General features: G+C 36.2%; 1 protein-coding gene across 1 annotated transcript in view; it reads left to right on the top strand.

Moving 5' to 3' along the window:
* The window catches only part of LNPEP (leucyl and cystinyl aminopeptidase), a gene marked incomplete at its 3' end in the record, with an annotated part of 85,618 nt that overhangs the window by 20,993 nt on the left and 37,210 nt on the right, over positions 1-27,415 (top strand). Inside the window, exons 2-5 of the mRNA XM_084232869.1 lie at positions 15,743-16,580; positions 19,669-19,807; positions 21,484-21,615; positions 26,913-27,033. Coding sequence (XP_084088995.1) covers positions 15,743-16,580; positions 19,669-19,807; positions 21,484-21,615; positions 26,913-27,033 — 1,230 coding nt within the window. The remainder of the gene's footprint in view (positions 1-15,742; positions 16,581-19,668; positions 19,808-21,483; positions 21,616-26,912; positions 27,034-27,415) is intronic.

Here is a 27,415-nt window from a genome sequence, read left to right as displayed (position 1 = left end):
AGAGTGGGGAGCAGAACAGGCAGATGTACTGAAATACATTGCTGAGGGGAGCAGAGGGCGAGGCAGGAGAGGTCTGCTTCATCATGTGGGCCACCTCCCTGGCCAGGGATCCATCTTAACCCCTTGCACCACCAACAAGGCCCTACTTTTTTGTTAGTTAAGTGTGCATTGCTTCCACTTTTCAGTGGGTGGTGTTGTATGACAGAGAGAATGAGTTCGTAGCTGGATCTTCAATGAGTGGTGGAGATATATCTGGAAGGGATGGCTGCTGGTGGGAATGCCTGTCCTGTGTCTTGTGTCTGAGTTAACATTGTTGTCCCTACTGTCCTGGCCTCAGACCTCAGATATCTGCAGTTTGTGGGCTGGGACCCTTGTGCAATCCTGGAATTCCAGGGCCTCAACTCTATTTTCTTGGTCCACATATCCAACCTTTTTTTTTTTTTTTAAGATTTATTTATTTATGCATACAAGAACTGGGGTACAGGCCAGAGGTGTGGGGGGTGGGAAGATTCACTAGAGACAGAGTGGGGAACAGAACAGGCAGATAGGGGCCGTCCCTGGTGGCGCAGGCGGGTGAGTACAGTGCTGTGAAGCTGTCCGCAGCCTCTGCAGCACTGGTTCGGTCCCAGCCGGCCGCCGAGAATCCCATATGGCGCGGCAGACCTGTCTCACCTGCTGCTCCCCTCAGCAGTGTATTTCAGTCAGTCTGCCTATTCTGTTCCCCGCTCTGTCTCTGGTGAATCCTCTCACCCTCCTGCATATCTGGCCTGTACCCCGGTTCTTGTACACATAAATAAATAAATCTTAAAAAAAAAAAAAAAGAGAACAGGCAGAGAGACTGGAATACACTGCTGAGGGGAGCAGCAGGTGCATCAGGAGAGGTCTGCTGTGCCAGATCCAACCTGTTTTTGAGGGAACTATATGGGGTGAGCAGCACCTTTCTGAGTTTTGTTTTCCTCACTGGAGCTTCATCTATTTAGTTCCCACAATATTCACACCTGTTTCTTTCCCACCTAGATCTATAGCCCCTTTCCCTGGGCTTTGCTTATGAACCCACATTTCCAATGCCAGCGACCACCACTCCCTCCACTCACCTTTTGTTCCCTTGAATGGACATCTTGCTGTCTGAGAATTGGTCCCTGGTGATTATGAGGTCCTACGAATTGTCCCATTTCCCAGGATCCATTGAGTTCAGAATGTATCTGGTTTGGTCAATTTACTCTCTTCAGAACAAAGCAGGAAATTTCCCCAGATGCCATCTTCCTGGCTGCATATGCCTCTCAATCATAGTAATGTTTAAAACCTGGTTAAAATGGAAACTATCAAGGAAAACACATTCCTGTAGCATTTCAAGTTGAAATCTATAAATGTAGTTGTTAATGTCATCTTATTGACTAAAGTTTTTATTTTACATATAGGTCCACTGACTATAGTTCTGCAGTATTTTTCCCTTATATAGCATATGCCCATAATGCATCTGTAATTTCTAGGTCCCTTTTCCCCAAGTCACTTATACATTTTGAAACCTGGGTGCAAAAATCCTCCTAATTCTATTGTAATTTAATTCCTCTAGAATCTCTCTCCCTCAGTCTTTTTTTTTTTTTCCCCTTTCTCTTGCTCATATTTAATTTGGCAGCATTGTTATCTTGGGACTCACCTTTGTAGGATCTTTCTGCTACATGATCAGTCTTCATAGAAACAACTGTGGTGTTTATTTCATTTAATATAATAATCGTTACATAAGCATGATTGTAATTTTAAGTAGTATAAACTGATTCGAGGACAAGCAACAAATTCTTGGTAAAAATTCAACTGCTCTGGTGGAGGCATAGTGCTTGGACCTTCCAGTCAGTTGTAGATATTCAGTGGGAACTTTGCATGAAAAAAATGCCATAGTGAAAATGGAAACTTTGGTTAATTTGGAGGAGATCTTCTTTTTTTTTGTTGAGGTAGAAAATTTTCTTTCTTTACTGAAGAAAATGACTCCATTCTTTTAGTCTTGTTTTATAATTAAGTTTTATATCAGATTATAGGTGTTTATCTCTCTTCTTGAGCCCTTACATTAAATGTTATATCAGAAGCATTTCATAGCAGGATTCTTTATGTGCTATAGCTCTTGGTTCTGTTTTGAAACCCTCCTTGTCCTTGGCATTCTCTAGGAAAATGCCTCCTTTTCATTTTCACTGTTTTCCTTGATAGATATTTAAAATAATGTGCTTCATAGCCATAAAATTAAACTAGAAGTAGTTCATCTTCTTTGTTTCTTCCTTCTAGCACTGAAATGCTGATTTTTGCTTGCAGGACTATAAAACTGCACAGGAAATTGCCACTGTGATTAGACTCAGTAAATATAATGCAGGGTAGAATTTGAAAATGGTTAAATTATTGGCTGAGTCTTTTAGTTTGGTAAAGTAAAATCAATGTCTGTGTATATGCTGCCCTTTAAGTTATTTCAAACAGAAAGTGTCATGCATTTTATAATTTAAATTTCCTTCTTACAAATTGTAGCTGTCATTGTATATCTGAATTTTATTTTGTAAATGCAATTATAGCAAATGAGTATAGCCTTTAGATACATTTAATCCCTAGGGATATTTTGGTAAGATTTGTATCATCTTTACAATCAAGGCAGGCATTTGACAATGTCTTAGAAGTTAGATGCCTTAAGATGTAAAACATGTATTAAAATCTCTGTAAAACTGGTAGAATTATGTAAAGTTATCCTTTTCCACACTGGCTACAGTCTTACATGATATTGCTAGTTCTTATTGTAAAAGACATCAAGAGGCCAAGTTGTTGCTTATGTGATCATATTGTATTTATACGACAGAAGACAAATGAGGTTTTTGGTACTTCTTATTTTATGAATTTTTCCATTGGCATGTGCTACAAGCCACATTTAAACATTTTTATAGTAAATGGTGTGGAGGTGGGGGTTTGGGGAGGAGGCTGGGGTTGTAGTAATGGATCCTAAAGAGAAATACTAATGTGCTTGGCTGAAAAATCATGTATTTATTTGCTTATGATTTTGAAACTACTACCCAAATTATTTAATAAATTAGCAATGAAGTCTTGGCTAATGTAACAATAATTTTCAAAGTGTTGTTGACCTACTTATTTTATTTGACCCTGTGATACTTTAGACAGACAGGACAATTAATACCTGCATTTTACGGGTGGGAAAATTGAGAGCCCGACAAATACTAAGAGGTGGAGTCTGAACCAGGATTCCTAGTTTTTCCTTCACTATACTTTATGCTTCATAAACCATAATTGATCTAAATTATATGTGGACTTTGAGGAAAAAAGAGGAAATGTAAGAAGTAATCTGAAGAATTAGTGTCCAGTAAAAATGAATGCAATGATTCAGAGTCCATGATCACTGAAGTTCTATTAAGCTGTTCTGATTTAAGACCCACCCCCACAGCAGGTGTTATGACCTTCCATTCTCTAGGTGTGCGTAGCTGCCAGTGATGTGTAGTGTGCAGAGAGTGAGGTGACTCATGGTTTGGGAATGATTGTTTTGATCTCTCCTTGTAGTTTCTGTAGAACACTGGCAGAGTGACCAGTGTTCTGATTAATACTGCACAGCCTAATTATAGATACAGCTATATGGACAATGGCTACCAAGAAGCAAGCCTGTACTGGACAGTCTTCCAATTTGGCTGTATTAATTTACAATGGTGACTAGAGAATGTCCCTTGTTATAAATCAAGTTGTTTTTCCTACACTGTCTAGGGAGTTACCAGAGAGATGAAAAGTCTGAAAGTTTCAATCGGTTGTTTTTCCAGGGTCAATTTAAGCATATCTTTATTGCATTCCCTCTAACCTTTTGATCCTAAGACAACAGTAGACTTCTTAACTCTTATGATGTACCATTTTAGGAAGAATAGTAGAATGGATCAAAGTAGGATATTTGTTCCAACAATAGTTGAATTGATTTTTTAAAAAAGTGAAAGACCTAGGGATTTGAAAAGTTTACATTGGACTTATATAATAAAGAGAGAGAAAGAGAGGCCTGTTGACTGAGGTCAAGAGTGGGGGATGAGGGTCCAAAGATGAGGTGGTCATGGCAACCATGCATGCTTGAGAGAAGCCAAGATGTTTGCAACAATCCCTGGCGTTACAGACTGATAGCAGTCAGAATAGACACTATATGTGCTTTAGAGATGATTTGTGGAAGGATGACCAAGAGCTGAGGATTGATTTAGTTAAGTTAAATATAGGCTTGACCATTGGTTCACTGAAATTCAGAACAAAGGTGCTGCTTATGAAGATTGGTTTCATATAACTGTAGCCTGAACTATTGCAAAATGAGCCTCACAGTTGTGATTACCCCACACAAAGTAAGAACTTTAACTCAAATGCTTACAAATGCCTTTTCTTTTGTATATTCCTGTTGAGAAGTAGCTAAAAATTTAAATGAACACTTAAAAAGTTATTTTTCTTTTCTTTTTCTTTTAAATAATAAATTTTATTTTTATATTCCCCATACAATTGCAGCCCCCCCCCATTCTGACCCCAATCCCTCCCCTCCCGCCCCCGCCCCGCTAAAAGTGTCTCTGGTTCATAGTTTTTTGTTGATTTTGATTTTCACTTTCTTATAGTTATTCATTTTCCTGGTCCCTTATTTAAGTTTTCTAGATTCCTGCTATGAGTGAGACCATCCGGTATTTTTCTTTTTCTTTCTGGCTTCTTTCGCTGAGCATGATCCCTTCCAGCGCTATCCATGTTGCTGCAAATTGCATGTGTTTATCTTTTAAAAAGTTATTTTTCTTTTTAAGAAAAATATAAATACAGAAATAGATAAGTAAAAATCAGTATTTATTTTTTCAAAATATATTTTATCTGCAGAAGTGGGGTATAGGCCAAAGGTGTGGGGCATGAGAGGATTCACCAGAGAAAGAGTGGGGAGCAGAACAGGTCGATTTACCAAAATATACTGCTAAGGGGAGCAGTGTGAGACAGGAGAGGTCTGCTGCGCCATGTGGGTTAACTCCCTGGCTGGGGATCTAACTCAGGCCATAGTGGTGATAGTGCTGATACTTAACCCCTAGGACACCAGGGAGGCCCAAAAACCTGGTATTTTTGCTTAAGAATACTTTTTTTTTTTTTTTACTTTTGAAGACATCATAAGAGGTTTCCTTTGAATAGTAGCTTCCTAGTTCATTTAAAATACTTAAATTTACAGGAAAATTTCCCTAGCTTTTTATTTAAGAGAAGGGGGGAAGAACATATGTAATTTTTAAATTTGAGTAGTTTATCAATGGTTAAATGATTTTGTGTTTGCCAGCTGTTTTTGAAAGAAGGCCAGATATAATACAGTTGGGCTACTTAAAGAGGACCTAACTCCAGCCCAGGATGCAATTCTAACCTTTTTCTTTAATGAACCTAACTAGACTTTGAGGAGAAGCGAAAATTGGTCTTGGGAGACTTACTGGGATTTGATATAGGTGGACTTTTAGGGAAGTTTCTAGGAGGTTGTAGTTTAGTGCCAATACACTGTTTTCATGTCCTCTTGCAGTATTTTTTTGCCTTGTTAATTTTCGCTGTTATTTGTTTTCTATTTTATTGATTCCTACTCTGTTCTTTATTATTTTTTCTTAGATTTAATTTGCTATTCTTTTTTAAGCTTTGTTGAGTAGAAATGATGATTATATCATGATTTTAAGCTTTTTTTCTAATATACGCGGTCAAAACCTTAACTTTCAGGTTTTAAGATGCTGTACTTTTATTATTTATTTCAAATATTTTTGAGTTCTTTGTGGTTTATTCTTTGGCTTATGGACTGTTTAGACACTTTTTCCCCCAGTATCTAGAGACTAGATGATTTACTATCAAATCATCTATGTTTTAAAATTGTTTTCATTGTGATCAGAGTTTTTAGTCTCTGAAAGGAATATACCAGTTTTTTGAAGCTATAGAGACTTATTTTAAGGCCCAGCATATTGTTCCATCATGGTAAATATGTATTCTGCAGTTGTTTGTTGTAGTGTTCTGTAGATGTCAGTTAGGCCAAATTGGTTGATAGTATTGTTCAGATATTTGATAGCTGTACTTATTTGTTGTCTACTTGTTTTACCAATTATGAAAATAAATATAAAAATCAGTATATATGGTTGTGGATGTTTCTGTTTCTCGCTTGAGTTTTGCTCTTTTATGTTTTATGAATTTTGAAACTGTTATTAGGTTCATAGAGAGTGTATAGTTGAATCATGCCTTTTTAAAATTTAGTGTGGGACCTCCCCTGGTGGTGCAGCGGTTGATCGCTGGGGCTGCGAGGCTGCCCGCAGCCTCTGCAGTGCTGGTTCCTTCCCTGGCTGCCAGCCAGGGTCCCACCAAAAAAAAAAAAAAAAGTAAAATAAAATTTAGTGTGGCAATCTCTGTCATTTAGTTGGAATGTTTAATTCATTTGTAGTTAATGTAATTATTTATGTGGCTGGGTTTAAGTCTATCATTTTGTCATTGTTGTCATTTGTTTCTTTTATATTTGTGAGTTAATTGAATGGGGGGGTATTTAAAAATATTTTATTTAATTTTCCCTGTTGGCTTCTTAGCTATAATCTTTATAATTACTTTTTCATTGGTAACCCTGGGGATAATAATATGTATTCTTAGCTTAGTAAAGTCTGTTTATATTCAGTATTGTACCTTTTTACCATTTATACCTGACCCTTCTCACTTTCTACCTCATAGCTCCTACTTTTCCCTTGACACCATTTCCCCTTCCCAGTTCTTACATGTAATTCTCCTAACTCATACTCTAAATTCTTTGTGCCTTATCTTTATATCTTTTATTTCTAAAGGTGTTATAAACTGCTTTATTATTCTTGCTTTAAGCAGTGTTAAATAAAATAATTTAAGGAAATTTAAAGAAGAATAAAGAATAAAAACTTTAAACAACTTAGTTATCATTTTAGGTGTTCTTTCCTTCCTGAAGATTTGAGTCTCTATCTGGTATCATTTCCCTCCAGTTAAAAGAACCTCCTTTTTAATTTCTTATAGTGCACATCTATTTGAGATGAATTTTGTCATCTTTCTTTTATTTGAAAATGAAGGATATTTTCAGTGGATATAAAATGATAAGTTAAGTTTTTCTTCCAGACCCTTAAAAATGTTCTTTTATCTTCTGTCCCCCATTATTGTGATGAGATGTTAGTGTTCTTTGCATTATCGTCTCCTCACTCCACTTCCCATATGTAACATTGTGTTTAGATTCCTTTAAAGATTTTCTGTTTATCTTTGGTTTTCAGCAGTTTAATCACGATGTAGGTAGATACGATTTTCTTTGTGTTTATTGTCTTCAGAGTTTGGTGAGCTTTTTGATTTTGCTAAATAGTGCTTTTTTACAAACTTAATAAAATTCAAGTATTTCTTCAAATATTTTTTCTAATGAATTTTCATGGTCTTCTTCTGGGGCTCCTGTCACATGTGTTAGACCATCTGATATTGTCTCACAAACCCATATTTTTTTTTTTTTAAGCTCTTTCTCTTTGTTCAAGTTGGTAATGGCTTGTCTTCTTTTAAAGTCTTTGATTCTTCTGCTATCTCCAATCTACTGAGGCCATTCAATGACTTTTTCTTTCAGTCCTAAACTTTTCATTTTTTGAGACAAATTATAATAACTTCTCTAAAGCTTTTACTAAATATAGCATCTGGGCCATCTTAAGGTCATTTTGTTATAATTTTTTTTATGGTTCATATTTTCTTTTCTCATTGATTGTCTAGTAATTTTTAATTGCATATTGAACAGTGTTGATACATTGTAGAGATGCTAAATTTTATACAAAATTCTATAAATTGATTTTTGTGTTGAGTATTTTTTTTTTCATTTTTTTTTAAATTTATTTATTTTGTTTTTGTTTGTTTGTTTTGTTTATACATGCACTGGGTACAGTCAGAAGCGCGGGAGGGTGAGAGAATTCACCAGAGCCAGAGCAGGGAGCAGAACAGGCAGAAGGATTGAAGTACACTGCTGAGGGGAGCAGCGGGCGGCAGGAGAGGTCTGCGCGCCATGTGGGACCCTCTCCGGTGGCCGGGAAGCAGCCGGGGATTGAACCGGCGTCGCAGAGGCCGCGGGCAGCCTCGCAACCCAGCGCTCTACCACTGCGCCACCGGGGAGGCCCGTTGAGTATTGTTTTAGTAGGCAGTTTAATTATTAGTTGATTATCTTGTGTAAGTTTGGCTTTATATTTTGCTAGGGCAGATCTATGGAAATCCAAAGCCTTCTTTTCTCAGCTCCTCTAGTTTGCAAAACTCATCCTCCAAATTCAGTTTCCCCTACAGATTTTACTAGGGCTTAGTTTTAGACTTTGTTGTGTGGTTCTAGATTAGGCCTAATGCTAAGGTGAGATTTCCACTCCTATGGTGAGGCTTTTCCAGGTTTTCTAGTTGATATCCAGGCTGTTAATGAGTTCTCTGTTCTGGTCGTATTTGACTGTCAGTGTTTCCTTATACTGTTTGACCTCTATCTAGTATTTCTATTCCATATTAACCTTGTTATAATCACCCTTTTCTAAACCTCATGTCGTTATGTCCTGCAAAGATTTAAGAATTCTCTGGAAACTCTTACACAGGTCTCTGTGGTTCTGCCTCTGCACAGCTCCCTCCACTGTAGTGCCTTGTCTCTGCCCACCAGTGCTGCTCTGCTTGGACTCCAGCTTCCTGTAAAACAATTAGGAAATTGTCTCTAGACAGAGAACCAGAGCAATTGTGGGCTCACCTTTTTTAATTTTTCTTTTCTCAGAGATCACATTTTTGCACTTATGTTATCTAGTATCTAAAAATAGTAGCATCATTTGTTTAGTTTAATACTTGTTTTTCAGAGAAGGAAAAGTCTGGTACCAGTGACTCTGTCATATTGAAAGTAGAAGTCTCCCATAACATTTTTATATGCGTTTAAGTGACTTTAGGGGTATCTTGAAGGGGAAAAATAAATCTTAGTCTCTCTTAGTTAGAACTATATAGAGTAAAATGAGTTCATAGTGCCGGTGAACTGAATCATTTTTCTCTGATCTTTTTGCCTCCCACTCTCAGTCATCCTTTCACTTCTCTATTCTCTCTTCCCATGAGAGACAAGGGAGAGGGGAATGGAAGAAAGACCTTATTACTTGGATCCCACATCCTGGATTATGACCTTTGGCCTGTCAACTGGAAAATTAAATGTGGTTTGATAAAAAGTGCTGTATCTTGGGGGTAAAGTAGGATTGCATTCATGATTTTCTGTGTTTGTTTTTTATGACTCTGCTTATACTTTGAGGTAGTGGAAAACAGGATGTGTCAGGGAAAAGGACCACTTATCTAAGTCTTCTAAACTTGTTCTCTACTTAGTGACTGCCCTCAGATCCTGTAAGATAATGGTATATGTAAACCTGTAACTTAACATGAACATTGTCATTAATAGGAAGAGGTTTTCTTTGAGTGTGAAGTGGAGATTGTGGTTGACTATGTCTTGACAGATTAGACCTGTACAGAAAAATCACCTTTTTTTGCTCTAAATTCTGGTCTCTGAAGAAGAAAAATCCTTTATTGTTAGGACACAATTTGAATATGACAGGTTGCTGTATCACCATATTGACTACAGCAAATGATGTGTCTAAGAAGTTTTATTTAGATTGTGTCTATCCTTCCAAAGTTGTTTTGGCATGTTGATTTGAAAATATACCCCATTTCATTCCGTTTTCTCTGAAGATGTGACGGTAGTTTAAGGGATTAAAGTTTGTAGGGAGTTTGCTTCTTTTAATTTAAGTTGCTTGCCATGTTATTTGCCACAACTTTAAATTTTGTCCAGTTTGCTAAATTTAACCCCTCAGTTAATCTCTACTCTCTCGCCCAGCACCTTCTGTGTCTTGTCCTCTTACCTTCTTACCACATCCTTCCTATATATTTAATCCTTGGTTAATTATCTGCTTTTTCTACTCTTTTTTTTAAGATTTATTTATTTTTATTTATTATTTTATTTATACAAGCACTGGGTACAGTCAGAAGCGCGGGAGGGTGAGAGAATTCACCAGAGTCAGAGCAGGGAGCAGAGCAGGCAGAAGGACCAAAGTACACTGCTGAGGGGAGCAGCGGGCGGCAGGAGAGGTCTGCGCACCATGTGGGACCCTCCTCCGGTGGCCAGGGAGCAGCCAGGGATCGAACCAGTGCTGCAGAGGCTGCGGGCAGCTTCGCAACCCAACGCTCCACCGCTGCGCCACCGGGGAGGCCCTGCTTTTTCTACTCTTTAAAAATTTACTTTTTAATTTTAAATTCTGATAAAATACACATAACATGCTTTCTCCTCCTTTAAACCTGGGTTGGTAAGCTCTGCTAAAGACATTTATGGAGACTGGTCATATGACAAACTCCAGTGGGCTTACTGAATTTCTTAATGTTACTTTGTCCTCCAGGAGGATTGGGGAGACTACAGCATTTGTCCTTTATTTTTCTCCTAAACTCACCTATACCTTCTCCAAAACTGCCTTTAACTCCCAGAAGATGGTCTAGTCTAGCTCTCTCTGTTATTTAAAATCAAAACATTTCAGCTAGTACATTCTTTGCTTTTGACTTATGGAGATCATGGAGGCTTTCTGCTATTCACACCCTCAACTTTACGTCTTATGTTCTTGTGTCTTTTCTTCCTGTCTTCCAGACTCAGTTAGCTCCCATCAAGGTTACTCTTTCTACTGGAGTTTTTGTGATGTCTCCCTGTCCCCATGGGACATTACTCCACCATCTTCTCCACCTCCTTATTTTGTCTTTATTTTCCCTTACAGAAATATATTCTTAAGTTGTTCCCATATTAAACACAAACAAAAAACAAAGGATTTAACTCTGCTATGTTTTCTTTAAGTTTGACCCTATGTTTTTTTTCATCAGTACACAACTATTCCCATGAAAGAATAGTCTGCAGCCTTTGCCTTCCCTTCGTAACTTTCCATTCTTTTTGGGACCATTAAAGTTGGGCTTCTAGTCATTGGTGAAAAGGGCTTCATAAGTCATTGGTTCCCTTGGTACCAAATCACATGATCTGTTCAGGCTCCCTTTACTTGACCTTGCTAATAAGACATTTACTGCAGACCAGTTTCTTCTTCACAGAACCCTTTCTTTGTTTTCTGGAATATTGCTGTTCTTGAGTTTCCTACCTCTAGTACTTCCTTTTTCTCAGTGGCTGCTTTACTTCCTCTTCCCACCTGTTAAATGTTAATGACCTCTGCCTCTTATCTCCCTTTCGGTGGCCTCCCTCATCTGCATGTTTTTTAATTTTGTACATGCAGCTAATTCAAAAATCTGAATCTTCCATCCAGATTTCCTCTTTTGAGCTCAAACCCGCATAATCTTTGTCATTCTTATACAACAGTAATGTTTTCTACATTTTAAGCTGAGGAAATTGAAACTAAGGTGGTTTTGGTGAGCAATCAGTGAAGACTCAGGATTTGAACATTTGTCTAAAGTTAGACTTTTAAGTGAATATTATACTGTTAACCAAACATCTTCATTTGGCTGTCTGACAGATTTGTTAAATACATCATGTCCCATACCAAATGCCATCTCTACTCCATTCTCTCTCCTTCCCCACCCACACACAAAAAAATGAGAGAGAATATGAAAACCTATATTAGTGAATAATGTTCCTACTTCTAGTTTTCCAAGTTAGAATGTGTATAGGGAACTAATACAGACTTCCCTTTCTCCACCCTACAGGCCTATCAGGCCCAAGGGAACATCAGTTCCCGTGTACTCTGCCTCTTTAACATGACTTGTAATCATTTCTTTCTTTTCCACTGCTACTGTCATAGTTGAGAATTTTATTTCCACATGGATTGCCATTATAGTGACAACCCAACCCATTGCTGCTTTTTATGTTATCTGAACTGACAAATCAAGTTTCTTGTTTTTTTAATTTTTAGTCTATTGCAGAAATTTTATGACATGTAAAAAACAGAATCATTGGAAAATTCAAGTGAAAAAAGACCAAAAAAAGTAAACTTCATTCTAAGAAATTACTAAATTCCATACACATAAAAATACTGTCAAATTGCTAAAGAAGTTTTTAATGCTAGTTTTCTACATGTATCCTGTCACAGATCAGTGACAAAGTTTTTGGGTTGGTCCTGGTCCACAGACAGCACTGAAGAGCACCAGTTCACAGTATCTGATGAAAAGAAATGTCTTCTGTTTCCTTGGATTATAACCACATGGGTTTTTGTTATTTAAAACTGAAACATTTCAACTAGGAATATTCTTTGCTTTTGGCTTATAAATAGTTTGTATATGTAGATTAGAAAGTTTCCTGATTTTTTAGTGTTACATTACACTGTATGCTAAACTGGGTACTGACTTAAGAATCCAAAGCAATATTTTGTTAAATAATCTATTAGTATTCATGTAATACCTGTAATAAAAACAATTTTCTCTGATTTGATATAATTTATTAGATTGACTTGTATACATAAAAAGTTTGCTTTTAATGTGTAGTAAGATACAGATTTGAATTAGATGGGTTGATGTGCTCCATTTCTGAAAGTTTAAAATTGTACATACATATTATTCTGACTGGGTGACAATGAATATAGGTTATGTGTATTTTGGGCAATTATCTGAATAAATCCTTGTTAAAAGTGAAGTGCAGGCAGGAGGCCCCATAGGATACCCCTTGGCTTTATACAAGATGTGGATGATGAATAAAAAAATAACAAAGCCCAAATTCTAAGGGGATAGAAATATGCTAAATATTAAGTTGAGATCATATTTAGAGTTCATTTAGAAGTTTATTAAATAAAACCATACTGCCCAGACACCATTGCTGTCTACATTACATCATACACAGAACAAAACATAATGGTAAGTGTCTAAGATAACATCATCTCCCCATGTGAGGTAAAAATGTAAGAAAAGACCTTTTAGACATTTTAAAATTGAAAAGCAAAGTAAGCAACTAACCTGCAGCTGTGCCAAAAAATAAATAAATAAACCACCAATGAAAATTTCTAACTATTCATTAAGAATTAAATTTTTTCATTTTATTATAGCAATATTTGCTCTGTTAATGACTTAAATGATGGCAAGTGAAATTAGCTGTGAAAGCACAGTAAAACTTCATCACAAGAAGTGGGGGCCTTAATGGAAGTTTAGAAGATTAAGTTCCCAAAGCAGATTGTTAAATTTATCACCCTTCTTCACTTCCAGATCATTCACAGGAGATAGATGGCAGCTTGCTAAACCCACACATAGAAAATGATTTAAAGTGTTATTCAAAGGAAATTTTTATAAATCATGTTTTAATTGAAGTAACATTAATTAACAATACTGTATATGATATGGTTCATATCTCTGTAGAAGAATGGTATCACATCACGCCCACCACCAAGATACCAATAATCTACCATCATAGTCCATTGCCCCCCCCCCCAACCCCCTTTGGTTCTCACTCCCCACCGTCCCCCTCTACAAACCTCAATTCTGCGGTCAGATTTTTAGGGTTTGTTTTGGTTTAGTTTTGTCTGTTCCTTTGTTTCTATATATTCCACATATGAGTGAAATTATCCATTACTTGCCTTTGACTTAATATAATCCCCTCCAATACCATTTGTATTGTCTCAAATGGTAAGATTTCATCTTTTTTTTTATAGCGAGTAGTATATATAGCATATCTTCTTTATCTACTTATCTGTTTGAGCATTTAGGTTATTTACATGACTTGGCTATTAAATAGCATAGTTTTTATGAAATTTGGTATGGAGAGGAAGTAGGAAAAGGCAGTCTAATTGTAGTCTCTCTGATACCCAAAGCAGAAAATGTGAGATGAAATGAAAAATACTTTTAAAAAGTAATAATGAAAAATGAAAGACAAAAAGAAAGTAACTTTTCTTACTTTACATTATAGCAAGTTAAGTTGAGTTATGGAAATGCAGGTGTTCACCAGGTAGACTGAGATGGAGAAATGACAACATTCTAGGCAAAGGGAACAGAAAGGAAAATAAACAAGAGAAGGCCATCATGAAAGAGTTACCTGACTTCTCAGAAAAGAAGCAGTTTGGAAGGTCAGAGCACACCCAGGAATGGAATATTTCTAGTGTTGGTGAGGATATGGCCACAAAGAAGGCTTATTTAGACCAGTGCTTCTCAAATTTATGTGCACATAAATCTCTATGGACTTGTTAAAATTCAAATTCAGTGAAGAGACTTGAGAGGCTTCTCTTCTAAAAAACTACAGTGTAATTTGGATGCTCTTGGTCCTGGTAGTACACAGACCACACTCAGTGTAGCCAAGCTGTAAATTTTATCCTAATATGTATTGATACTTTGTTTCATAGATTATGAATGACCACCACTGTTTAGTTGGTATTTGTTGAGTAGTACAGAATGCTTGGCATTTCTGTTAAGCTAGTTACTATGTAATTTTATGTAACTTCTGTTCTCCTTATGCTGGACTAATACTTGTAGCAACTTTATTGCCAAGTACAAAATAAATAAGTAATTTAAGTATAAGCGCTTATCCTTTATTGATGAGTAGGGGAATGCAATATAATAATGGGAAGAGTCTAAAATTTGAAATAAGATTTTTAGACCTTGCTCCCAGTATCATTTATATGACTTAAAATAACTGACCTAATAAAGAGAAATTAGCCAGTTTTTTTTTTTTTTTCTTATTTGAAGTTGCTATTATACCTGCCATTTTATAGAATTGTTGTGAAGGCTAGAAATTATATACATAAAGTTCCTTGTAGGGAAAGGCTAATGGGGGTTTCACTGATCAAACTGTTGAGATGCCTTAAAACTAAAACTCTTTAATTCTTAAAGAACTCTAAATGATCTATTCCTAGTAATTATTGATATATGCCTGCTTATTTACCATTTTGCTTTTTGAATCTTTTACTCCCTCTTACACTTGCCAAGTTGGGCAGTGTGGTTCTTTGTAGTTTATAAAAACTCCTGCCAATACCTCACCCCAAGATCCACTTTCACTTACTGTGTTTAATATGGTAATTATAGAGAAGAGTAGGTTGTGCTTCTGAATGGTCTAGAAGCCATGAAAAAACAGATAGGATTATAGTTGGAATTGGGTTTTGTTATTCTTTTGCTTTCTATATAAAAAATTCTTGATTATAGAATTTTCTGTATAATTTGCCACTTTTAGTTTGTGGTAGGAGAGGTGCATCCCTCTTCTAGGAAAGAATTCAGAGTTCAGCATGTTACCATGTCATCATTCAAGCCTGTAAGTGGGTATGCCAGCTAGTGGTCCTCCCTAGGGGGAATGGAACTCAGGAAAGAGAACCACAAAAGTCCTAAAAGCAGGTTTGACACCTCTTAGATATGAATTCTGGGGATGCTGCTGTCCAGAACTAAGAAGGGAGACATGGACTGTGGGTTTGCATGTCCGCTGGATCTTACTGACTCTTTACTCTGTGTGGGAAGGCAAGCCAAAGCAGAACTTTCTAAAGCTCAAGAAGAGCCCAGGTTGTTGAGCAGGAGATGATTAAGGAAATTAATAATCAATATAAACTGCCTTTTTGGATACTAACCTGTTTAGCTTTCTTGTTTTATAACTCTGATGTACTTTCATTTACGTTTGAGTTTTTACTAGGTGATTCAAGAATTTTATAGGCATTTTATTTAAATTCAGTACCTCTAGGATGGAATATAAGTCTTAGTGATTTTAAAAAAAAATCTTAGATTAAATGTGGTCTTAATGGTAGATATTTTATTACTGGCTTTTTTCCCTAACTCTGTGCTTTGTCCTTATGTTTTGGTTTTTTAGATCGGCTTCAGCTCCCCAGGAATATGATTGAAAACAGCATGTTTGAGGAAGAACCAGATGTGGTGGATTTAGCCAAAGAACCTTGTTTACATCCTCTAGAGCCTGATGAGGTGGAATATGAGCCCCGGGGTTCACGACTGCTGGTGCGTGGTCTTGGTGAACATGAGATGGATGAGGATGAAGAGGATTATGAGTCATCTGCAAAGCTGCTGGGCATGTCCTTCATGAACAGAAGCTCAGGCCTGCGGAACAGTGCAACTGGCTATAGGCAGAGCCCAGATGGGGCTTGTTCAGTACCCTCTGTAAGGACCATGGTGGTCTGCGCTTTTGTCATTCTAGTTGCCATTTCTGTAATTATGGTGATTTATCTACTGCCCCGATGTACCTTTACCAAAGAAGGCTGCCATAAAAAAAATCAGTCAATGGAACTAATTCAGCCAATTGCAACAAATGGAAAGTTGTTTCCATGGGCGCAGATCAGACTTCCCACTGCCATTATGCCACTACGCTATGAACTTAACCTGCACCCAAACCTAACCTCGATGACATTCAGTGGTTCTGTGATAATTTCAGTTCAGGCTCTTCAGGCCACGTGGAATATCATTCTTCACAGCACTGGCCATAATATTTCAAGAGTGACCTTTACATCAGTTTCAAGTCAAGAAAAACAAGTTGAAGTCCTGGAATATCCATTTCATGAACAAATCGCCATTGTTGCCCCTGAAGCCCTTCTTGAAGGGCACAATTATACCTTGAAGATAGAGTATTCAGCAAATATATCTAGTTCTTACTATGGGTTTTATGGCATCTCCTACACAGATGAAAGTAAGGAGAAAAAGTACGTAGCCCTTTTTAATGATTCTGTTTCTTTGCTTTGTAATGACTTCTGCAATATGGATCCCTTTGCCCACAACAGAGACATTAACTGCAACTTTTTTTCCCCGCTAATTTAGGAGGTTCTATGCAAGATAGTAAAATGGTGATTTGGAAGAATATCTCACTTCTCTGGTGGAGGCAAGGGTGTACTGAAGTGAATAAAGATTATATCAGTTACATTTTATATTATAAAAACTTACATTATCTTGAACTTTTCATATCTCATAAGATTATGTAGTTTTCTGTTACCTTGTAAGGTCTCTGTAGGAAGCATAGTGAAGAGCGGTGTGGATACTCTTTGATACCCAATTTTCTTAATGTCTGTAACTCTAAGAGAGATGGAGAAAGAGGGCATGTAGAAGTGTCTACTTAACTATATCATTTTTAGTTTCCTTAATCTTTGCTAGTTTATTTTTTTAATGTTACTAAATTTGGATTTCTTGTGGAAATTAATAAAAATCTAGGAGAGACTTACTTTGGTTTAAAAAAAGGTGACTCAAGACATCAACATATCCAGCTCCCTATTTAAAGTATACATTTTATACTTTTAGTATTCATAGCTTGTAGTTGGAATTTCTGGGAAGATGCAGGGCACACTGCATATAGATTCTTCTTAAGTAGCAATAATGTTAATTAATTCTCTTAATGTGCACAAAGTTTTTGTTAGACCAGCACAATGCATTTGGAACATTCTCTCATTGCCTTGTAAACCAGCATGAGAATAATTGGTGCAGCCCATTTGGCCAATGTATGTTGGTATATTGAGAGAAATATATATGAATATTTTAAATCTATCTTAAGATTATTTTTTGATCCTTCTTAAATGGATAAAGTAACAAAGCAGGATCTGTTGTCCTATTGAGATAAATAATTTTTATCTTTTCCCCTTATGTGATACTTCTTAGACAAAAGTATTTGCTCATCTATGAGATGTAACGTTAAGGGCAAATTTACAATTGCAATGGCAACTTCGAGCATCTTGGCTTAAGTTCTCCTATAATCTCCGTCATTTCTAAGAAATCCATGATATACATAAACACAGTCATCTTAATATGAAAACAGACCTTAAAGACAAATCCCCTTGTCTTTGCTTTTAATGAGATTATTACCCTAACAGTCCCTTGGGCCTACTACTAATAGAGGAATAAATGTTACATGGCAGTAGAGATGACTTTTGCTATTAACATATGTTAACTCTTGCCATGGGCTGGATTGGGTTGTGAACAATATTTGAAAAATGGGAAATAGTTCTATAAAATTAAGAAATAGAGTATTAAAAATAATATTTTAAGATCTAGTAAAATAAATTTGTCTGTAAAACTCTATTATTAAAAAATATATAACTCTACTGACCCTACCAGGTTTAGCAAAATGAATGCTCATATAATGATGTATCTTGATGCAAAATAAAACTTTAGAAGATTAGTTATACTTTTTAAGATGTCCGAAACTATAATTCAGTTATTTTTTGTCTTTCTCCAGCTTTTTAATGTTGCTTATTAGTTCTATTAAAACAGTTTTCTTGTACTTTACCCTTCCTTTGAGTCATAATAAGAATAAATGTTTAAGCAAGTAGGAAAAGTAATTATTGATTGGAAAATCAGATATATTGACACTGCCAGTGGTAAAGAAACTCCCTATGTCATCTAAAGGGTAAAGATTGTTAGTGACTTTACAGTTAAATCTAGTTGTTGATGATAGACTTTAGGATCTTGATAACAAACAATAGTAAAAGAACTAGTAAATTTAGGATAGGATGGCTTTGGTTTTTTGCCCTTCAATCTCTTAGTATCTTTTCTTGAACTCTGAAGCATTCTCTTAACTGGTGTCCTGCCTGTACTCTTTCCCTTACTTTGTGCCCTCCACCCCTACCCCCACATTTTCCACACTGCTGCCAGATTCCTGTTTCTAGAATTGCAGATCTGATCATGTTAGTCTTTGGTTTATGACCCTTTAGCACTTCCTCATTGTCAACAGAATTTAGTTCAAGATTTGGCCGTTTTTTCATCAGTGTAGTCTTGCCACTAAAAAAAAAAAGCTTATGTGCTTTCCTGAATTCCAATAATAATAATAAAAAAAAAAAATCCATGTTTACTGAGAACTGAAATGCTAGGGCATTTTAAATCTTTCATCTTATATCCTGCCAAATAAGAGATGGATATCAATATTCCATTCATTTTACAGATGAGGAAGCAGAGAGACATAAAATAACTCTTTAGCATCACATGGTAGCAGAAGGGAAACCGAAACCTGAGGTTGTTTTAACCACGAAGGCTAGTTTCTTAACTATTGTAGTTTACTGCCTCCCTGTTCGCACCTCTTTTCCTTTACCCATTGCTATCTCCAGTGTCTAGAATTCTCTTAATTGACACTCAACTAACTAATCATCTTCAGTACTACTTGAGGTATTGCTCAAACAGCAACTAGTATTTCTGAAGGCAAGTACAGTCACTTATAAAGAATAAGCCTTATGGTATTCAATATAGATAGGATAGATTATAAGTAAATCAAGTGGTGGCCCTTCTCAGTGGGACTTTTTTGTGAGATAGTTATTCTTGTATTTTTTAAACCATAATTTAAGATATCCCAAAATGATTATCATCATCAAATTTCATCTCTTGTCCCTGGTGACTCTCTTGTAAAATCTTCTGTCAACTTGCTGCCTACCTCTAGCTTCACTTCTAGTCACACAGGACCAACTGCAGCCAGACCTAGAATATACATTATTGTCTTTCCTACTCTTTCTAGAGTTTACTCTCTTCCCTTCTCTACCTGCTTGTACATTCCTCATTTTTTAAGGCCCTCTTCATCTTTTGTCACCAGGTTCCTTACAGAGCCTTTAGTTGCTGGCCAGACTTTGTTTTCACTATTATGACACATGATTTGTAGCCCAACAGGTTTTTTGCCCATCTTATAAATCTCTGCCTCTACCCGTTGATCCTTTAATGACTGGGATTGTATGATATTTATCTTAGTATCCCTAGAATTTGACATGGTGACTTGGCTATTAGATACTCAATAACCACTGAATGAATTTGCATTTGTTTTAGGTACTTTGCAGCAACTCAGTTTGAACCCCTGGCAGCAAGATCTGCTTTTCCTTGTTTTGATGAACCAGCATTTAAAGCCACATTTATTGTCAAGATCACAAGGGACAAACAATACACTGCTTTATCAAATATGCCTAAGGTACTATTCTATTTTTTGAATTTGAATATATATGAATACTTCATTCTCTTTGCTAGGCTGCTCTTGAGAATGATTAAATTATTTTGATTTTCTTATTCTTTCTTAAAATACTTAAAATAGAAGTTAAAATATATTTTGGAATCAATTGGGAAGTTAACCTGAAGAGCATTTGAAGAAATAGACCTACTGAATATGGACTGTATGGGTAGGAAATGCAAAGTGAGTAATAGACATATACACACACACAGACATATACACTAGAGTTGTACAAATATACAATGTATATGCATGTGTGTGTATTTGTACACATTCAGTGTGTACAAATGTTAAAACTGTGAATTAGTAGTAAAGATCACAGTGATGTTTCATGAGGCTTCCTGTAAATTTGCTATTTTTTTTTAAAGATTTATTTATTTATGCATACAAGAGCTGGGGTACAGACCAGAAGCACAGGGGGTGAGAGGATTTACCAGAGACAGTGTGGGGAACAGAACAGGCAGATTGACCAAAGTACACTGCTGAGGGGAGCAGCAGGCGAGCCAGGAGAGGTCTGCTGTGCCATGTGGGTTGCTCCCTGGCTGGCCGGGAATCGGACTTGTGCTGCAGTGGCTGCAGATAGCTTCATAGGTTGTGTCTTAACCCTTGCGCCACCAGGGAGTCCCTGAATTAGCTATTCTCAACAACAGTGTTGAATTATGATTGTCCTTGGGGTTTCATTATTATTGAAAATAGTGTGGTAATGTAGAGGTTTAACTATAATAACTTAGACCTCTTTCTTGGATGTAAACCCTGCTTAGGAAACAGTGAGAGTAGACCTAAGCAGAATTATTTTGATGCTAAACAAAACTTAGAGGGCTGCTTTTGTTGACACTGAAGGGTGTATGTACAGCCTAATAGTAGCTCCTTGGACCTTGTGTGACTGTCTGAGAAGAGCAGCCATATTTGACAGAGTATAGAATCAACTCTTTTAGGCAAGGAAGTACTTAACCTATCCTTTGAGAGGGATATCACTTCAACAGCTCTGCACCTAGTCATATTTATCACCTTCGTCTTTCTCTAAAAGAGGTGAATGGCTCTTAGTATCTCAATAAGTCATAATATGTGGCCAGAAAATTCTGCAAATTGCTTGCTTTCCCTTACCGTGTATTTACTGCAGACTTCTTTAGTGACTTACTACTTTGGTTTCACTAAGCATTCTTGGGGTCATCAACATGATACTTTCCAAAGCCATTTTCACTCATCTGGAGGGACATCTCAGCTGTAGCTCCTTCTTTCATGATTCTTTTTAGCAGTAGAGTAGAACGCTCCTAGATCATAAAAAAGGATTTGATTTTAATGGCTTTAAAGGAGAGAAAAACAACTACTGTAACTTCCTCTTTCTAACCTATGTTTATTTAAACCATCTTTTGACACTGAAAACACAAATTTTCAATGTACTTGTACTCAGCATGTCCTCATGATGAAGGACAGTAGAATAGACTGACACTAGGGACTATGTTCCATTAAGAAACTAGCACAGACAAATTAAAATATGCCAACATCTTTACTACTTATTTCTTATTTAAATTTTCAGTTCCTCAGTTTACTTTTACAGAATTATTTGTGACTGTCAGTGTATTTTATTTGTGATTCCCATTTATTCCCATATTTACAGAATTATCTTTTTCCCTTTGTAGAAGTCATCAGTCTTGATGGAAGATGGACTTATTCAGGATGAGTTTTTTGAGAGCGTGAAGATGAGCACTTACCTAGTTGCTTTCATTGTGGGGGAGATGAAGAACCTGAGTCAGGACTTAAATGGAACCCTGGTATGTTGTGGTAATTGTCTTAAAAGCCTGTTAAACAGGAGGTCTTGAGGGATGTTTGCTTTAATGATTCCTGGCAACTGCTTATGAAGGAAAAAAAGCTTTTGGATCACAACTCTGACATTTTATGCTAGTAATGCTAATTTTTTGCTTACTTAATGTTATATCTGAAATACCTGAAAGTCAATATAGTATTTTCAAGTTTCCTTTCATTTTACTTTTTACAAGAGAATTTCAGTATGACAGTATTTATATGCCAAAGCTTGTAAAACTTTACTGTTAAATGTGATGGTTACTGGTCTTATGTGGCTATTTAGATTTAAATTAATTAAATTAGACTCAATAAAGTGTCCCTCATTCTTGACCCACCAGCCCTAAGAGTAATTTGGCATTCATCCTTGCCTCTGTGTGCCTTTGTGGAAGCTGTGGGGTCCTGTTCCATATGTCAAGGGAGCTTAGATGGGGTCTTGCTCACCCTGTATCAAGTACAAGACATACAGACCTTGATCCTGGCCATGGGCCCTGTAGTAGTCCATAAATTGACTCTAATCTTCTCTTCTGCAATCTGCAGTACCTAAAAAAATACCTTCTTAGATAATCATGTATGAATAAGAAAGTCTTTGTGGAATTCTAGATTTCCAGCAGAAAACTTCCAGGGCACCGTTGGAGGAAAAAAATAGGAGTTAGACTGTGTTGGAAGGGTAGTTAGTAAAGACTGGAAGAAGTGACTGTTACTTAAGATATGAAGGCAACACAAAAACTTGAATGAATATGAAAAATCAAGGAAATATTGGATTATAAAAGAATCACAATAATCTAGTAGCTAATCCCAAAGACATGGAGATCTGCGATTTACCCAATAAATAATTTTTTTCTAATAGATAATTTAAGATTTTTATTTTATTTATGCATACAAGAACTGGGGTACAGGCCAGAGGGGTGGGGGAGAGGGGTGAGAGGATTCACCAGAAACATAGTGGAGAGCAGAACAGGCAGATCTATTGAAATACACTGCTGAGGGGAGCAGTAGGTGTGACAGGAGAGGTCTCCTGCCCCAGGTGGGTTAGCTCCCTGCCAGGGATCAAACTTGTGCTTCAGTGACTGGCAATAACTTGATAGCGCTGAGACTTTAACCCCTGGGCTACCAGCAAGGCCGGTAATAGATAATTTTAAATAGCTGTTTAAAGGAAACTCAATGAGCTACAAGAAACCATAGGAAGAAATTCAATGAAATCAAGAAACAATGTTAACAAAACAAGAAGTTCAACAGATATGTAGAAATCATATAGAACCGAACAGAAATCACGAGTGAAATTGATTATTTGTTCTAATTAGCTTCCTCTGCTTTTCTTTGTGATTAGTCCCTGTCTAAAAATTATTCGTTGATTGAATGTTATGCTTAAATTTCATAGTAATGTAATATTTTCACACACTGACAATGTAAAAAGAGAAAATGGTCTTTTTAAGGCTAAAAATGATTGTTCTGATGGAACTGTTATGGAATTCTTTAACTTTTTTAATTTCTGCCAAGAATATTGTCTACTCTTCAAACATATTCATTTGGATTTGGGTTTTCTTAATCACAGTACACTTGGATCTTACTTTTTTGCCACTTTAAAAGTCTCCTATTAGAAAAGATTATTATAGCTATCCTTTGACTCTTAGAGATAAGACAGAAATAGGGATTATATGGCTCTTTGTCAGAATTAACACTGTATGCCATATGCTCAACATTTATGGGTGGAGAACTGTTCAAGAAGTAAAGTAAGTATAAACTACATATTAAGTAGTACTCAATATGGTTTACTCGTCTTTGGGTTGAAAGATCTTTTGTGAAGTTTAAACCAAAGAAGTTTCTGGAATCCTTTCAGAAGTATGCTAAGACTGGTTTATATCTGGAAAAAAAATCAATTCTGATTCAAGCATTGTACCACAAATTTTAACTGTTGATTTAATATTGTAGCCTTGACAGAATCTACAAGGCTCAATTTAGCAGTGAGGTTTGCATGTCTTTAGGACTCAACTGAATACCACCATCTCCTTAAGCTTTTTTGTTTTTTTCTCCAGCTGGTGTTAATGATTCCCTCTCTGATTTTTCAGAGCACTTTAGTTGTATCTCGGCTGTAGTTCTCTTACTCTTTGATATAAACCCCCAGCACTTATTTTTTACCCCAAAATGTGTATAGTCTTGACTTACTTTTCACTCTGTCCTTCCGTTTATCTCTCCCTACTTCACTTTTCATGCCACAGGAATGCCAGAATTACCTAGAAAATTCTAGGTCCATTTTGAAATGCATTGTTTTTGTTTGTCTTAACGTTTTTGTGCCATTGTCTGATTTTGATTTTGTTTTTACCAGAAGTAGATCTAAAAAATATCCACAGTTCTTAGCAAAAGAACTTGTAAGAGAAGTTTTAAGTTGTAGGCATAAATTCTAGTTGACTTTTATTTAACAGTGTTTAGAGTACTCTAACAAGCCCAGAATGTTATTCAAGACTTTCTTTGTAGAGCTATATTGTTCTGTTTATTTCTTACTGCTTCTGTTATTCTTAAAACAAACATGGTAATAATTTTAATGATCAGATGATATATCTCTAGTGAGAATTCATAGCACATGTTCTTTTAAAGAAAAAGAAGTAGAAAGCAAGAGAAAAATACCAAACTACTTTTTTCCTAATCATTGTATTTCAGAAATGAAACTATTGTGGATTAGTTTCATGTAAACTTAGCTTTTCTCTCTTGACTTTTCCTCTAAAGAAAGGTGCTTTCACACAGAGTCATGGAATGGCCAGATGGTGAGAGTGGCAGAAGGATATTTGAGGAGTGATCTAGGATATATGAGTTGTATTTTATTAGGATAGTAACTTCTTTTTTTTTGTTTGTTTTTGTTTTGTTTTGTTTTGTTTTTTACCTTTACATTTTATTTATTTATTTTTTTAATATTAATTTTTATTTTTATATTCCCCCATACAATTGCAAATGCCCCATTCTGACCCCAATCCTTCCCCTCCCGCCCCCCACCCCCCAGGATAGTAACTTCTATTATAGATTGTGTCTACTATAACATAAATATGTAAGACTGAAATGGGCAGAAATAATAAAGACTTGTTTCAAATTCCAAGTGATCTCGGTACAACCATTTATAATGGTAGCTAGGAAATTAGAAATTATATGTCAAGCTGGGTTTTTTTTTTTTCCTCTTAGGGCTCATATTTGACTTCTTAGCAAAGTGCTGGGGTAGGGGCTCAGGAAGGGAAAGGAGATGCACAAAGTACACACTGTCAGCAGGATGAGCTTATAGTCTCTTGGGCTATTTTTAACTGAATTCAGCAAACTATGGTCATTGTCCTGTACCAAGGGCTGTGGATGGTAGATTGTTGGGTTAGTGAAGTGCAGTTGGTTATGTGGTGTGGGAGATTAAATTTCTTCCATAGTTACTTTATACAGCAACATATTTTTAAGTGGCTAAGTCCAGTCTTCCAGTAACTGTTGCTAGAAATGCTCTACTTATACATATTTTTCTCCATTTATAATGGGACTCTGTTTGGAATAATGGTAGTAGCTACTATTTATTGAACATTTATACTGTGGCAGACACCATTCTAAGTTCTATATATGTATTAGCTCATTTAATCCTTCCCACAACTGTGTGAGGGTCAGAATTACTTTTATCACCATTTTATAGATAAGGAGATTGTTCAGGGGCATGCAACTAGCAAAGATTTGAAACGTGGCACTAAATGCATTTTATTTTTGTCTGCTTTCTTTACATTTGATTTTTTTTTAAAGATTTGTTTTATTTATTTATGCATACAAGAGCTGGAGTGTAGGTCAGAGGTGCCAGGATGAGGGGGTGGCCAGTGAGAGGATTCACTGCAGACAGAGCAGGGAGCAGAACAGGCAGACTGACTGAAATACACTGCTGAGGGGAGCAACAGGTGAGACAGGAGAGGTTTGCTGCACCATGTGTGTTAGCTCCCTAGCCGGGGATCGAACTCATGCTGTAGTGGCTACTGACAACTTCATAGTGCTGAGACTTAACCCCTTGTGCCACTGGGAGGCCCCAGTTTCCTTTACATTTAATTTTAATCCATGTCACTTCCATATGTGTGATTAAAGCCCCACACCACAACAATTATGCTTGAAATCTGCTTGAATTCTTAGAAGTTTTGACAGTTTTCAGTCTTCAAATAAGAAGCTAAAATTAGTTTGGAGTTAGAGTTCACTAATGTATCTTGTCCAAGTGATGAATTTGTAAGTTTTCATTTTCTACAATACCTGTATATATTTTGAGGCTTTTATTTTCCACTGTTTTGTTCACTTTGCATTTTCCCAAATGAGTATGATGGGTTCCCCCCCCCCAATCAATTGAAAAATAATAAATATTGATTCTTGAAACCCATTACTTTTTAAAATATTTGCTTAAATTTTGCCTTTTGATACTGAACAAAATGTTTACAGTTAGTCACATTATGTGTGAGTTTTGTACTTAGACATAAAAAGGGTTAGAAAGAATAAAATTTAATTCATGTGGGTGAGTGCATCTGGCTTCCCCGTAATAAGTATGTGAGCTGGAATGAAGTGGCATTGGGACTGCAATCTATTAGTCCCTTATTTGGTCTTACCTATTTTGTGTCTCATTGAGTGTAACTCTATGCTAGGAATAAATTTTTTTATATAACCTGGCCTATTAAAACAAGTCTGCAATTGAAGAAACAGTCCCAAGCCTGCAAGAAAAACTGGATGTGCTGTATTCTACTAAGAGAGAATGTGTTAGTCTTTAATAGAGTTTTCCAGAGTAATTCAACAAATGTGCAATTTCTGCCATTACTGTTAACTTTAGAATTAACTCCCTCTGTATTGAGTGCCCACTCGATGCCAGTTACTGTGATAGGTGCTGGAAGTTTGAAAATGTAGTTTTGTTCTTCCAAATAATTCACAATCTTAATAGTTCATAGGCAAGGAAAGACAATTGCCAGGAATGGAGAGGGAGAGTAACATAAAATTAAATGACAAATACCTATAAATTGCTATAAGGTGACCCCTAAGTGTTTTATTTTGGATGTTATGGCAACTTTTAAAATGAGGAATCTGTAACTTTTTTCAACACTGTTATATATTTGGAAGTCACTTGCTAATTCTAGGTTAGGGAGTAGGGGATGCCTAAAGAACTGTAAGCTAGAGTCTCTGTCCTGAAAAATCTCATAGACTCTTTGCAGTTCTCAGACACACTAATGTTGGTTGTTTTTAAAAGATGCCATTTTAATTGTTCATGTTCTTACATATGCATGTTTCCTTTTAGGTTTCTATATACACTGTACCAGAAAAGATTGGTCAAGTTCACCATGCCTTGGAAACAGCTGTGAAACTTCTTGAGTTTTATCAAAACTACTTTGAAATTCCGTACCCACTTAAGAAACTGGGTGAGAATCAAAACAATGCCTGATTTTCATTACCAATATAATCTGGATTCAATTGCATATGTTTTTAAAAAGAACTTTCACCAAAATTATTTTAAAATAAAGCTAAGAAACACTTTTTATGCTTTAAAAATGGTAATTGTTAAGATTATTTAGATTCATGAAAGTATCTGAATGTAGACCTTAAATCACTTATGGTACTATTACAAAGGTGCTGTGTAAGTGAGAATTTGCTTAGGGCTTAGTGTGAAGTTTGACTAATTCTAACTTCCTAAGAAATTCCTGTTTCAAATAATAATACCTGAGTAATAGAAACTGAGGAAGGCAAGAGGGCGTCAGTGCTATTCAACATGGAGCTATTCTAAATAGTAGAGAGTTAGATTAG

The sequence above is a fragment of the Talpa europaea genome (genome assembly GCF_964194135.1).
Source record: "Talpa europaea genome assembly, chromosome: 5".
Taxonomy (NCBI): domain Eukaryota; kingdom Metazoa; phylum Chordata; class Mammalia; order Eulipotyphla; family Talpidae; genus Talpa; species Talpa europaea.
The sequence above is the reverse complement of the archived record's forward strand: the minus strand, read 5'-3'. Positions and strand labels throughout refer to the sequence as shown.